The sequence below is a fragment of the Lutra lutra genome, chromosome 13 (genome assembly GCF_902655055.1).
Source record: "Lutra lutra chromosome 13, mLutLut1.2, whole genome shotgun sequence".
Lineage (NCBI taxonomy): Eukaryota > Metazoa > Chordata > Mammalia > Carnivora > Mustelidae > Lutra > Lutra lutra.
In genome coordinates this window covers 744,928-758,978 of record NC_062290.1, presented here as the reverse complement: position 1 = coordinate 758,978, position 14,051 = coordinate 744,928, and the positions used below count along the sequence as shown (strand labels likewise).

General features: G+C 51.2%; 1 protein-coding gene across 1 annotated transcript; it reads right to left on the bottom strand.

Annotated features, from left to right (window-relative positions):
* Positions 1 to 7,669: 7,669 nt before the first annotated feature.
* Positions 7,670 to 13,528, bottom strand: LOC125083659 (spermatogenesis-associated protein 31A6-like). The gene is given in 10 exon segments (XM_047700484.1): positions 7,670 to 8,595; positions 8,597 to 8,968; positions 9,176 to 9,474; positions 9,477 to 10,766; positions 10,769 to 11,698; positions 11,701 to 11,883; positions 11,886 to 12,052; positions 12,302 to 12,362; positions 12,905 to 12,962; positions 13,337 to 13,528. Coding segments are annotated over 10 exon segments (4,383 nt in total). The 5' UTR covers positions 13,523 to 13,528; the 3' UTR covers positions 7,670 to 7,758.
* Between the last annotated feature and the right edge of the window lie 523 nt (positions 13,529 to 14,051).

Here is a 14,051-nt window from a genome sequence, read left to right as displayed (position 1 = left end):
GGACCCTGGATGATTCCCGCCTTCTCACGTGCAGAACCTCACCGGCCGCACCTCCTGAGGGGGGACAGACCAGACTCACATCTCAGGACAGACAGACCAGACTCACGTCTCAAGATGGACCGACCAGACTCACGTCTCAGGACAGACAGAACAGACTCATGTCTCAGGGTGGGCGGTCTGACAGCAGTTTCGTCTGACACAGTGTCAAGGTCTGTGCTTACGCTGCAGCTTTTGGCTGTGACACATGTGTTTTGTGTCTGCTTTTTACCCTGGACTATATGCTTCACGAAAGCAGAAAATTATGTTTTAAATCACGACTGCATCCCTGGTTTTAACAGCGCCTGACACATGGTGGTTCCTCCAGAGCTGGTGTGTTCCTGTCTGGTCTTACCCAGAGAAGGGGAATACCGCAAAGAGAAAGAGATTGGACATGCCTTCCGTCAGCGGAACTTCCTTCTGTGTTCTTTCCTACTTTAGACTTTGAGTGCCCTAATTTCTCCTCTTTGTCTCCTCCATCGTGATCATTTCCTTACAGCCATGAAGAATGAGAAGACTTTTCTAGGAAAAATTTAAGTGTCTCACCATCAATTGTAATTCATGAATGTGATACGGAATTCATAATTTAGTATTAGAGTTAGTAAATGTTTTTCCCATGCTTTCTTTATTTTGAAAATGTGTCAGCATTTATTGCTTATGAAAAACAGGTGCTAGATAAAATTCATTTTCTGAAGCCTGGAAACTATGAATTATAAGGGCCAGAAGCCACATTTTTATGGTTCTATTTCTCAAGCATCCAGCCTAATGGTGTGGTGATGGGATAACAGTGACCATGGGGACAGATCTCTGCTGACATGAGGACTCAGCTCCTTACCAACCTGTTTGACTTATTCCACAGAGAGTGAGAATTCTTCTGAAGAAATTTTAGTGTTTGAGATGTCTGGGTGGCTCAGCGGTTAAGCCTCTGCCCTCGGCTCAGGTCATGATCTCAGGGTCCTGGGATCGAGCCCCACATCGGGCTCTCTGCTCAGCGGGGAGCCTGCTTCCTCCTCTCTCTCTCTCTGTCTGCCTCTCTGCCTACTTGTGATCTCTCTCTGTCAAATAAATAAACAAAATCTGTTTAGAAAAAGAAATTTTAGTGTTTTTAAATCACAGTTTATTAAAACAGTCAATTGCTTTCCTACGTACTAGTAATGAGTAAGTGGAATGTGAAAATAAAAAGTTAATGCTATTTTTTGGCATGAAAACAAGTGAAATAGATAGGTATAAATCTAACAAAATACATGTAAGATCTCTAGGAGGTAAACTTCCAACCCCTCATGAATGAAATTAAAAAGAATTAACTAGGACACCTGGTGGCTCAGTTGGTTAAGGGTCTGCCTTTGGTTCAGATCATGATCATGGGATCTGGAGATCAAGTCCTTGTTCAGCGGGGAGCCTTTCTCCTTTGGCCTGCTGCTCCCCCTGCTTGTGCTCTCTCTCTCTGACAAATCATAAATAAAATATTTTTTTTTAAAAGAAAAATTAAATAAATGTGGACATAGGCCATGTTCTTGGATAAGAAAACTCAATCTTGTCAAGATGTCAGTTCTTCTCAACTTGATCTATCGATTCAACACAACCACAATACAAGTCCCAAGTTATTTTGTGGATACTGACAAGCTGGTTCTGAAGTTTATATGGACAGGGAAGGACCCAGAATAGTCAACACAAGATTGGAGGAGAAGAACAAAGTTGGAGGACTGACACTACCCAACTGCAGGGTTACTACAAAGCCACAGTAATCAAGAGAGTCTAGTATTGGTAAAAGAAGATGCAAATAGATGAATGGGACAGAATGGAGAGTCCAGAAATAGATAAACATACACCTTGCAGACAGATCTTTGGCAGAGGAGCAGAGGCAACACGATGGAACGAAGACAATCTTCTCAGCAAATGATGCTGGAGCGACCCGATGTCCAACATGTAAAACGAAACAAAACAAAACAAAACAAAACACACCTCAAGATGGATCACAGACCAAAATATAGAACTATAAAGCTCCTAAAAGAAACATAGGAAAAAATCCCAATGTCCTTGCATATGGCAATGACTTTTAGATACGACACCAAAGGCACAACCCACAAAAGAAACAATCGGTAAGCCAGAAATCATAAAAATTAAGAGCTTTTGCTCTTAAAAGAAAGGTCAAAGGAATGAGAAGACAAGACATAGGCTGTCAACAAGATCTGCAAGGGACACATCTCACTGGACTGTCACCCAGAAGACACAGAGAACCAAGGTAGCAAGCTGATTCAAAATGGGCAGAAGATCTGGACACGGCCACAAAGAAGTTCACGGGTGGCCGGTAAGATATGAGGACACCCTCACAATCACATGTCAGTAGAAAACTACAATAAAACAACCGTGGGACACCACTACACACTAGGAGAACGGCCCAATTCCAGAACTCTGACAACCCTGACTGCTGATGAGGCTGTAGAGCAACTCTGCGGGACAGCGTGGCCGTGGAGAACACGAGTGCCTGACATGGGCTCTCCTGCTTCCCACAGTGAAGGACACCGGGTGGGAGCAGGCCAGGCTGAGGGAGGGCTCCCCGGCACACCTGAGGCATGGAGACGTGCCTCTGTGTGGGAAAAGCAGCAACGCACATGGCCAGAGGCTCGATTCTGAAGACCGATCCTTCTCCTGGGAAGGATTATGAATCTGACCCACCTCACAGAGGCGGCAGCAGCTGGGAAATCCTCTGGATCCGGAGGTTCCCCATGGTGGGAGCACCACAGAAAATGGAACCTTGTGTTTTGCGGACACTTCCAGAAGTTTCTGGTGATCAAGTAAAAGTGTATGGAACTTTTCTGATGGAGGCATCATACTCTATAGTGTATATGGACCACATCTTCCTTATCCATTCGTCCGTTGAAGGGCATCTTGGTTCTTTCCACAGTTTGGCGACCGTGGCCATTGCTGCTATAAACATTGGGGTACAGATGGCCCTTCTTTTCACTACATCTGTGTCTTTGGGTTAAATACCCAGTAGTGCAATGGCAGGGTCATAGGGAAGCTCTATTTTTAATTTCTTGAGGAATCTCCACACTGTTCTCCAAAGAGGCTGCACCAGCTTGCATTCCCACCAGCAGTGGAAGAGGGTTCCCCTTTCTCCACATCCCCTCCAACACATGTTGTTTTCTGTCTTGCTAATTTTGGCCATTCTAACTGGTGTAAGGTGGTATCTCAAGGTGGTTTTAATTTGAATCTCCCTGATGGCTAGTGATGATGAACATTTTTTCATGTGTCTGTTAGCCATTTGTATGTCTTCATTGGAGAAGTGTCTGTTCATATCTTCTGCCCATTTTTTGATATGATTGTCTGTTTTGTGTGTGTTGAGTTTCAGGAGTTCTTTATAGATCCTGGATATCAACCTTTTGTCTGTACTGTCATTTGCAAATATCTTCTCCCATTCCGTGGATTGCCTCTTTGTTTTTTGGACTGTTTCCTTTGCTGTGCAGAAGCTTTTGATCTCAATGAAGTCCCAAAAGTTCATCAGAAAGGATGAATACCCAACTTTTGTAGCAACATGGACGGGACTGGAGGATATTATGCTGAGTGAAATAAGTCAAGCAGAGAAAGTCAATTATCATAATTATCATGTGGCTTCACTTATTTGTGGAGCATAACAAATAGCATGGAGGACAAGGGGAGTTAGAGAGGAGAAGGGAGTTGAGGGAAATTGGAAGGGGAGGTGAACCATGAGAGACTATGGATTCTGAAAAACAATCTGAAGGTTTTGAAAGGGCAGGGGGGTGGGAGGTTGGGGGATCCAGGTGGTGGGTATTGTAGAGAGCACAGATTGCATGGAGCACTGGGTGTGGTGTGAAAATAATGAATACTGTTACACTGAAAAAATAAAAAGTTATAAAAAAAAGTGTATGGAACTGAGAATAATATGGTGACCGATCAAGGGAAATGCTCTTAAGGGTGAACACTGGAGACTGAGTGCATTTTTTTTTCTTCTGCCTTTTGGCGAAAGATCTTTACCCTGTGGAGTAATAAAAAGTTATCACCTAATTGCCACCCTTCATGTTTTGTCCTCAAACATCTGACTTATTGAAGTCAGTGTGAGACCTGTTTTAAATATAAATTGTTTTCAAAACCAAGCTTGTAACATATCCTGGAGATCATAGAGAGAGGCTGCTGGATTAAAATCACTTCATTTTCAGGAAAATGGGGATCTGTGTTTGCTATTTTCTTCATTATATTTAGTTTTTGATTTCCATTTCTGTTTGGTATCTACAAATGGTGAAACGTTCAAAAGATTTACAGGAGGTGAATCTTGTTAAAAAAAAATACAGGGAGCCATAAAGTGTGGAAATATTCACAGTATTTTTCTAATAGATTGAACTCCCTTAACTGTTTCTTCTAGGGTGAAGGTACAAAATTATGTGGTAGAAATTGTACCCACAAATCACCGGAGGCTTCCTATGACAGGTGTGCGTGCAGTGACCATCCGGATTATTGCTTTAATGTGCATTAATTCATTGAAATTCTACACAATTTACTGAACTATGAATTGTTAGTGAAGGAAACACATTCACATGTCACGGGATAAACTATTATGGACGTTTTTCTGTGTTTGCAGACTTTGTGGCCAAAGACTGAATAACGGTCCCTCCATTAAATCTGATTAAGAGACAACTAGAAAAGGGTGTACTGCTCTTCTTAAAGCATTTCCTGGACGAAAATCTTCCTAATTGGTCCCACTTTGTTTTGATCAGTAACCTATTCTGTGTAAGTTGCACTAAAAAAAAAATACTATTCAGAATTATGACATCCACGACTACATTCCATCATTTTGTGATTCAGTGACGTAAGGGAGTAAGGCAGAAAAATAGTTACAGATTTGTAACTTCTGGAGGATAGATGGGTATTTCTTATTGAAATACACAGGCCAAAGAGCGTTCATGTTAGCTCTGCTTCTCCTGATGAAGACAGACTCTGTCATCCCGATGGATAATCTGAGAGACTTAACCAGGGACACATGCTGGGCAGCTGTCATTAAACAAGTAATTTTAACAAGGCAAGAAAAGTGAGTTGCTTACAAGCAACAAGAAATATGCATATACTCTCATTAAAATGCTCCTTTTGGAAAGTGTTAGTTCTATGATCGGAGGATTTTGATGATCAACACTTTATCCCTGTACTTTGATTATTAATGGATGCTTTCTTCCATTTACATATGAAGATGTCCCTTCTAGTAATTAGGTCATATGCATGTCTTGCGGACTAAATGAAATATTTTGTGATTTTTCTAACTATTTGAAACAATGTGTCCTTTTTTAGCTCCATAATGAATACAAAGTGGAGCCTGGTTGCCTGAGTCTTGCAAACTGTGCATTTTGAAAGAATTATTTAGAACGTGGATCCTTCCAAGTCCTACATCAGTTTAAGCTCGCCTGAGCCTTAGCACTTTGTCACATCTGGAAATATGTACAATACCATTCGAGGGCATTACCACATTTTAAGGAAAAAAATTTAAAGTCTTATTTTTACCGGAGAATAAAATAGAAATATTTCTAGATACCGGACTCATTTGTAAAAACCTTCGCATCACCGTGAGCCTGCTTGGTTTAAATATAAGACAGAACTCACAACCTGACGCAGCTCTTTTGTGCACAATAACATCCCAGCCCCCCTGGGAGGGGAGAGTCTAGATTTTTGCTTATTTTATCCCTCCGGCTACTTGCCCCGAGCCTTCGCCATGTCTCCAAGGCAGGCAGTCAGCCGTCCTGAATTCAGATCTGATCTCCAGTGAAATGAACGACGGGACATGGACATCCTTTGACTAGACGTTAGTAAAACGGGACAGAGAAGATGTTTTCTCTCATTGGAGGTTGACGGCATTTTGCTTGTGCTTTTGTTTCTCTAAACCGTAGTCCCAGCTCCAGCTAGTGAAAGCCGTGGGAGGAGAGTCTGTGGGTCTGCAGGTGGAAGCTGGATTCCTTCCTTTGGGGGGCAGGGACCCAACGCAGGGATAAGCCTTCCCAAGCGCTTCCGAGCTGGGAGCCCCGTGTGGGGAGATGCTGACAACGTCCCAGAATTCCGGGCTCTCAGGCGGGTACAGCCACCGAGTGCCCCCTGTGCTGGGGTTGGCCGAGCAGTTTCAGCTCTGCTGTGAAGCTTCTGTCGCTGCGTGGCTGCCGGCTCCTAAAGAGTGGCGGGGGCCGGGGGTCTCTGGGGGGCTCTGGGGGGACCTCTCAGGGAGGAGGCTCTGTGCGGCATTTCCCAGGGTTCGTCTCTGGGGGTGGGGTCCCCAGATGTGACATGTCTGTGTGGGTCTGTGGTAGGCTTTCTGTGGGTCTCTGGGTTTGAGTCTCTGGCAGAGATCTCTGTGTAGGGTCTTGCTGAGGGGTCTCTGTGGAGTCTCTGTGTGGGTCTCCATCAGAGGTCTCTGCATGTGGTCTCTGTCAGAGGTCTCTGTGTGGGTCTCCGTCAGAGCAATGTGTGGGGGGCCCTGGAGGACGATGTGGGGCTGGGAGCGGGACACACAGTGGGGGGCCCTCCTAGACTGCACCCTCCTTCTGGACACATCCCTTCCAGCCGGGGCTGGGACAAGCCCCATCTGCGGGTCTCCTGCCCTCTGGGCTCTGGGGTAACCAAGACCGGGAGCCAGGCCAGTCCCTTGGCCTCTGAGTTCCCACCAGTCCCTGGGGAGCCGTCCTTGGGCTGCACGAGTATGTAAAGGTCACAGACTATAAGTCTGTCCCGGGGCCCCCAGTCCTATAAGCTCACGAAATTGTGCAGAAATTAACTTCTCTGCCTGAAGGCCTTGCTGCCTCTGGGCACCTGGTGGTCCGTGTGGGAGCTTGGTGGCTTCTGTACAACCCCAACCCCACCCTCGCCGCCCCCCAGCCCTGGACTTGGCGGCTGGAGTGGGGTGGAGACCCTGCAGGGATAGCCCCAGGGCCTCTAACTTCTCCCCTCTGGGTGCTTGGGTGGCCGTGGGACACCAAGGGTCTTTAGTCCTCACACCAGACATGGGCACACCCTGTCACTTGGCCTCCTTCCTGGCCTCCCACCCTAAGGGCATCCCCCAGAAGGGGAAGGAGGTGTTGGTGAGCGGGCCCCTTCAGTGCCCTGGGGCTGGGGAGGCAGGTCTCTGGGGGTCTCTGTGGCACCCCACACACACCCTCAGTGCTGGGAGCGAGCTCTTCCCTTGCTGCTCCGAGTGTGAGAAGAGGGGCTAATGGAGCTAAGACGGAATTCCCTGGGGTGAGAAGGCTCCTGGGGTGGCTGTCCTCTACTCCCTGCTGGAGACTGTGGGAGGGGGCAGGATTTCTCACCTCTCCCTCAGGGCCAGCATTGTGTCTCCCAACTGCGGGCCCCACTCTGACTAGGACTCCATCTTCCTGGAGCCTGAGCGGGATTTCTGCCTCGGCAAACCCTCCCTCCAGCCACACAAGCTCCAGGTGGAGGGAAAGCAGGAGAGGATGGGCAGAGCGAGGTCCCGGTCTGGGTCTTGTTTACCTTGTGGAAACCGAAGGAGACGAGGAAGGAGGCAGGGGTGGACCCTGCGGTCACCTGTCCTCCAAGGCCCCTTTCATTCTGGAAGCCAAAGCAGGCCCTCGGGGAAAGTGGACCCTGATCCTTCCCACACCCCTGCAGCAGGGCACACACAGAGGCCAGCACCACTCACGAGAAAAAAACAACAAAAACAAAACAACATGTATTTTGGGGAAGCAAAGTAATTGTGGCACAGAGAAGCCATTAGCCCATAGAGGATGTGCTAATGTGAGAAAAAAAAGTTTTTCTCTGCACCGTTTGCGTTTTTTCTTGGAGGAAAGTTGTCCTCCCAAGAAAGGCGTGAGGAGCACACAGTGGCTGGCTAGGTGCCATGTATCTTTGAAGGAGGCAGTGCCTGGGGCAGTGTGGCTGCAGAGGGCGGCCTGAAGGGCCCGGCACCAGGGACCCGCACTGGCAGGGTCTGCCTGGGTCCCCCAGCACCCGGGCGGGGAAGGGCCACGTGATCCACTCGGTCTTGTTGGCATAGCTGCGGCCCCTGGGGGTGCCCTGTAGGCTGGCTGTCTCCCTCATCACCCTCCTCTGCTCTTGGTAGGAGAGGACCCTGTGGTAGCAGACACTGGGGTGTGCCAAAGCCTGGAGATCCTTTTCGCACCAGCTGAACTCCGGGGCCTTGAGTCCCTGGTGAGCCACCATTTTCTCCTCTAGGATCTGCCCCACAGTGCTCATGACCACCTGAGTCTTGGCAGAAGCGCTGTCCATGGCCGACCTGCCTGTGACTTGTCCCCGGCCCTCGGATGACGAAGACTTGTCCTTTTGAAGGGAATCGTCCAGTCCTTTGCCTTTACTGGGAAGGAACCACTGGAGCAGGTGCTTCATCCTTCTGAAATAATTTTCCGGAGGCGCCGCCTCCTTCTTCAACGAGATCTCACAGGCCTTGCTTCCTGAGGCCTCTGCTGACTCCTGGCTCTGGACGGGGTGTCTCACCTCACTGATCTGGAGGAGCTTCAGTTCCGACGACTCTTTGTCAGGCTCTCTCAATGGGGACCTCCTGGAGCTCTCTCTCTCTCCTCGGGGGCGGGGGGACACATGACCTGCTCAGGCTCTTACATTGGTGCCGCAGTCCCAGGGGTCCCGGCTGCCTGTGGGGGCTCTGGCCATGGGATCTTGGGCCATGTGGCAACTGGGAAGTAGATGTGTCTTCACTGGACCCGCTCTGGAAGCCAGACAGACATCCCTGAGAAGCCAAGACGTCGGCAGTGAGGAACACGTTGGACTGACAGTCTTGAAGGAGATGCTCAGTGGCACAGTCTTGAAGGAGGACCTCAGTCTCACAGTCTTGAAGGAGCACGGTGGGGCTGGCAGTCCGAGGCCAGTTCTCTGTCTCCATCAACTTCTGGGACTCCGATCCCCTGCACCGAGCCTCAAGGCATAGCTCTTCGGGGTCTTGGGTGACCAACTGTTTTTTTTTTTTTTAAAGATTTTATTTATCTGACAGAGAGAGATCACAAGTAGGCAGCAGGCAGAGAGAGAGAGGGGAGGAAGCAGGCTCCCTGCAGAGCAGAGAGCCCGATGTGGGACTCGATCCCAGGACCCTGAGATCATGACCTGAGCTGAAGGCAGAGGCTTAACCACTGAGCCACCCAGGTGCCCCTTGGGTGACCAACTTTGTAGGTGGTGGGGGACTGTCACTTTTCCCTGAAGACCCTGATCTTCTCAGCTCGCCACGGAGGCCTTGGTTGTTGGCCAGCACACGGGGTTCTAAGGTGACTCCCCAGGCAGGGGCCTCCTCGACCTCCCCAGGCTCTTCGGCACTCAAATCCTGGGGCTCTAAGCTGAGCTCTAGCACGGTCACATCCCGTGAGGCCCGACCCCCATTCGCCCTCCTTGGCTCCTTCGTGGCTCTTACTGGACTTGGACTTGACTCCAAGGTGCTGTTCATAAGAGTCCTTGAGGCAGTCCACTGTGCCAGATTCTGCCCACAAAGCTGTATGTGAAGGTCCGAGAAGGTGGCCTGGTCCCCTGTCCAGCCAGAGGGCCACCCTTAGGTGAGGTCCCTTCCAGAGCCTGTTGAATTTCCTCACATGTAGGCTGGGGAGCACCGAAGGGACCCCCCCGGGTGGGATAAGACTCTTTCATCACCTCTCCTTGATAGGGCTGAGGAGGATTTCCCACAAACTTGGTCCCTGAGCTGGCCTTGGATAGGCAGGTGGCTGAGAGGGGACCAGAGGACCGGGAGAGGAGGAAGCCCTTCTTCAACTTGAAGAGGTTTATAGGCTTGAGAACCTTGAGTGGGAGGCCCCACTAGTGCTTCACCCTAATCCTTATGATATGTGCTTCTAGCATCTGCTGAGTGTATGGACTGAGGATGGAAAAATTGTGGGAGGTGGTCACGCAGCATTCCCAACACTTGGAAAGTGCTGGCTTTCCAGATTTCCCATGAGGGCTTGGCTTTTTGGGAAGGTCCGAGGTGTGGTAGGCAGCGAGCCTGGAAGGATGAACATCCAAAGGGACCTGACCCTCTCTGGACTTCCCCACCTTCCTGAAATGGGCCCTCAGGTGGTTTTGCAGGTGCTTCTCATCTGCACTGCTTGTGGAGTGCTTCAAGTCTGTGTCTGACTCCTCACAATTTCTTCCTGGAGCCTTCCCTGGAGAGATCGTTACGCCCCTGTGTAGATCTTTCCGGATCCTCCCTGCACTGGACCTTGAATCCTTGCCCAGGCTTTTTCCTGGCACGGTCCTTCCTGGGTATCTGGACCGAGTCTTCTGCGTGGCCTGGCAGCTTCCATCCATAGACTCAGACTCGGACGTGAGGCTGTGCCAGCTGCGTGCCTGGGGCACCTTCTGGAACTCTTGGTGAGGCTGTATCTTCAGGGATAGCTGGATCCTGCGGGGTGGGCCCCTTTCTTGCTTCATGAACCTCTTCCAAAGGTGCCACTCCAGTTGCTCCTGGAGCTCAGAGTCCATCAAGTCCCCAGGAAGGACAGAGACTGACCCATGGCCCTCCAGGGCCTGGCCACCCGGCGGAAGGTTGGGAGGACCTTGGCTAAAGACTTCCTGAGATCTTTTCACCACAGGGGGTACCTCGCCGCTTTCTAGTTGCTTCTTCAGAAAGTGAAATTCCAGGTTTTGAACAACAATTGACATGTAAGACAGTGTCTTCTGGGCTACAGGGCAAGATACCTCGCAGCTCCCCATCTTGGGTGGCAGAGAAGGTGGTACGACTGGGACAGAGGGTGCAAGGCATGCCTGGTCTGGGGCTGAACTAGAGGTGGGAGCTGGGGCTGGTCCAGAGGGAGGGGCTGGGTCTGAGTCAGAGGGAGGGGTAGGGGCTGAGCCAGAGGCTGGGGCAGGGACTGGGACAAGCTCAGGGTCAAGGGTTGGGGCAGGGCCGAAGGGTCCTGTAAGTCCTGGGTCAGAGATAGGCGTGGAGCCAAGCTTGCCTGAATCTGGAGCGGCAAGGCATGAGAGAGCTCATTGAATATGACGGACAGGAGCTCCACTGGGGGATCGGTCACCCTGACAGTGGCCACCAAGGACTCACTGTGCAGAAAGGGGAGACCCCAGAAGAGCTGACTGCATTTCTGCTCCAAATTGTCCCCTGGGATCTTGGGATGTAGGGGCTTCTCAGGACCAAGCAGCTGTTTCGCTTTGCCCCTCATGCTCCAGAAGGACGGGCAGCCCACGGTGTCCTGCCCATCAGCTGGGGACTTGAGCATTCTCCCGAAAGAGGTCAGCTGGTATTTTGACCTTTCCTTCTTTTCCTTCTCCTTCCAAAACTTCAGTTCTATTCTCTTGGTGGTGAGTATCTCCAGAAGCTTCTGGACGTCTGGGTTGATGGAAGGGGGGATCCTAGTCTCTTTCTGTCTGTGTGTGGGGTCTCCCCAGAACAAGACCTCTAGTGGGCCATGGGACAGAGGCGCTTGATGGGACTCCAAGCGTGTTGAGGTGGACAGGTTCCAGGCATTGGCAGCCGCCTGCCACCAGGACAGGGCTGAAATGGGGTAGCGTGAGCGGCCCAGGCCTGAGATGGCTGGGACAGGAGAAGCTGATCTGTCAGCTGACCAAGGCATGTGCGGAGCAGAGCTCTGTGGGATGGGGCACGGCGGGGGTGCCCTTGAGTCACACTGAGGGAGAGTCAAAGGAGAGTCCGGCCACTCTGGGGCCAAGGAGGCTGTGAGAGCCCAGGGGAGGCCTCGGAAGGAGGGAGACATGGCGGGGAAGGGGGAAGAGCAAGAGGCTGGTGTGAAAAGCCATCCGGGGGGAGGAAAGGCTCTGCTGGCCAGGAAGAACTCAGGGAGGGGTGTGAACTGACAGAAATTGAGGAGGTCATTGGTCCTGTTGTCAGGGTGGAGGCCAGAGGATACGGGGCCCCGTCAGTGGAGTTCGGGCAGGTAACGCCATGGCGGGAGCAGCGTCTTCCACAGGATCCCTGCATGGGTTACAGGCTCCAGCTGGCGCCCCTTGGTGCACCTGCCCAGGGGCTGCTTGACGTAAGAACTGGTGAAAGCCGCCCTGGTCAGAGAGCCTCGCCAGGCGGCTGCGGGAGACAGGAGGCGTGAGATGCCGCTGCAGCAGCTGGGGCCAGGAGCGGTCCCCACGGCCCTCCACGCCCCACACCCATGTCACAAAGCCCCTGCTGTCCCTCAGCCCAGGGCTTTTATCACAGTCTGTCCCCATGGCTCCTCCCAGCCCCCCCAAACAGCCCCAGAGGTGGTTCCCTGCAGCCTATGGTCACACCATAGACTCAGGGAGGCCCACCCAGAGGAGAAGGGGACAGATTCTTTACCTTTGCAGAAGGGAGAACAGGTCCTGAACCTCTTCTGGATCTTGTAGGCAATCTCTGAAAACTGGAAACAGGAGACCGGGTCACAGCGGAAGGCGGGGCCCAGGGGTCTTACAGGAGGCTGGGTACAATGTTTCTTTAGGGGAGACCTTTGGGGGATTGGGCTCGGGAGCCCCAAACAGCTCTGTCCAAGTCCACATGCCCGCACAGTGATTACAGAGTTCATGATGGGGGTCGCTTTGTCTTTTCCAAAGTGTTTCCTCATTCATGACCTTGCTGGGGGAGGAAGAACTGTGTGGTCTCAGAGAGGAATCTGAGCGGAGTTGAACAGCTTGTCCACAGCGTGAGCAGGAGGTCCCACCCCCAGTCCAGGCCCTGGGGCCCCTGCTGGATGACACCCATTTCCAGCTCCTCAGGGCTTTGTTCTGGCGCAGAATCTGGAAAGCCTTCAGGTTCCCCTCTTCCTCCTAGGGGACCCCCACCTCAGGGCTCTGTTTCCTGAGGGATGGGCTCAGGCCCTGGTGTCCTGGAGATGGTGGGGCTGGGCCCTCAGAGCAGGGGGCACAGTGTAACTAGGGCACGCAGGGGTGAGTGGCAGACGCTCACCTTGCAGAGTCTGGTTTTTCTTCCTTCTGTTGCTCCTTCTCTGTGGCTCCGCTTGGTACTGAGATAAGAGAACACGGGGAGGCTGGAACCCCTGCCCCAGCAGCAGGTGATCCAGTGCTCAGGGGCCTGACCTCGGCTAGAGAGGTAACTCTTAACCTCTGGTCCTCAGCCACTGTTCACTGTGTTTGGGACGCTGTCCTGCACCCCTCCACCACACCTGGACTCTGGCCCGAGATCTTCGGGGAGAAATCCTCGTGTCCCTCTAACCCCTGCCTGGTCTGGCTTGTCCTGGATGGATGGTGGTCTACCCTCTCCTGACAATTCTATTCGTTCCCATCTCAGAAGTCTCTCCAGTGACTCAGAAAAATGGAAAGAATAATAGAAAAGAAGATAGAATCACACTCTGCTGGGTCTGGGCTGAGGGTTCCTTACCTTCCTGCTCTTCCTGTGTTTCTTGCCTGGTGGTGAGGATGGATCAGGCTGGAAATAGGAAAGTAAGAGGGAAAAGAGCCCCAGTCCCCATATGAAGGCAAGGATGGAATTAACTGCCCAGATAGTGGGACTGGAGCTCAGCCAACCATCAGTAAAGAATTCCTGAGGGAAGAGATAATTCTCCATCTCCTTCCTCTGAAAAGCATGGTGTCCAGTCTCACTGCTGCCCTCAGGAAACTGAGCCCTGGGTGTGTATGTGCAGACACAAGCCCCATGCCCACATCACAGAGCTGTGGTCTGGTCACAAAGGACCCTTGAGGGCAGGTAAGGGACACAGGTAGCTGGACCACATCCCCTCTCCAGCACCAGCACTGTAGCTCCATCGTCCCTCCACCTTCCCAGGCCTGACACTCCTACCCACTCACCGTGCTAGAGACAGACCTTTGTCAATTTGCCTTTCATCCTGCATGGAACTCAGAGAATACCTGTTCCCCTTGGGATCTCCAGTTGGGCTCCATCAGTTTCATAGCTTTTAAAAATTTGGACTTGTCCTTGGAATTTTGGTTAAGTCCCAGGAACTTTTGTCCTCTGTCTGCAGCTCCAATCTCCCCACATAATATGTTCTTGACTTGCATGACCCTAGTACAAATGAAACTCAGATTTCTGTGTGCTTCTTTAGCTGTGCATTTTGAAAACATCTTAAGATGTTTTACTT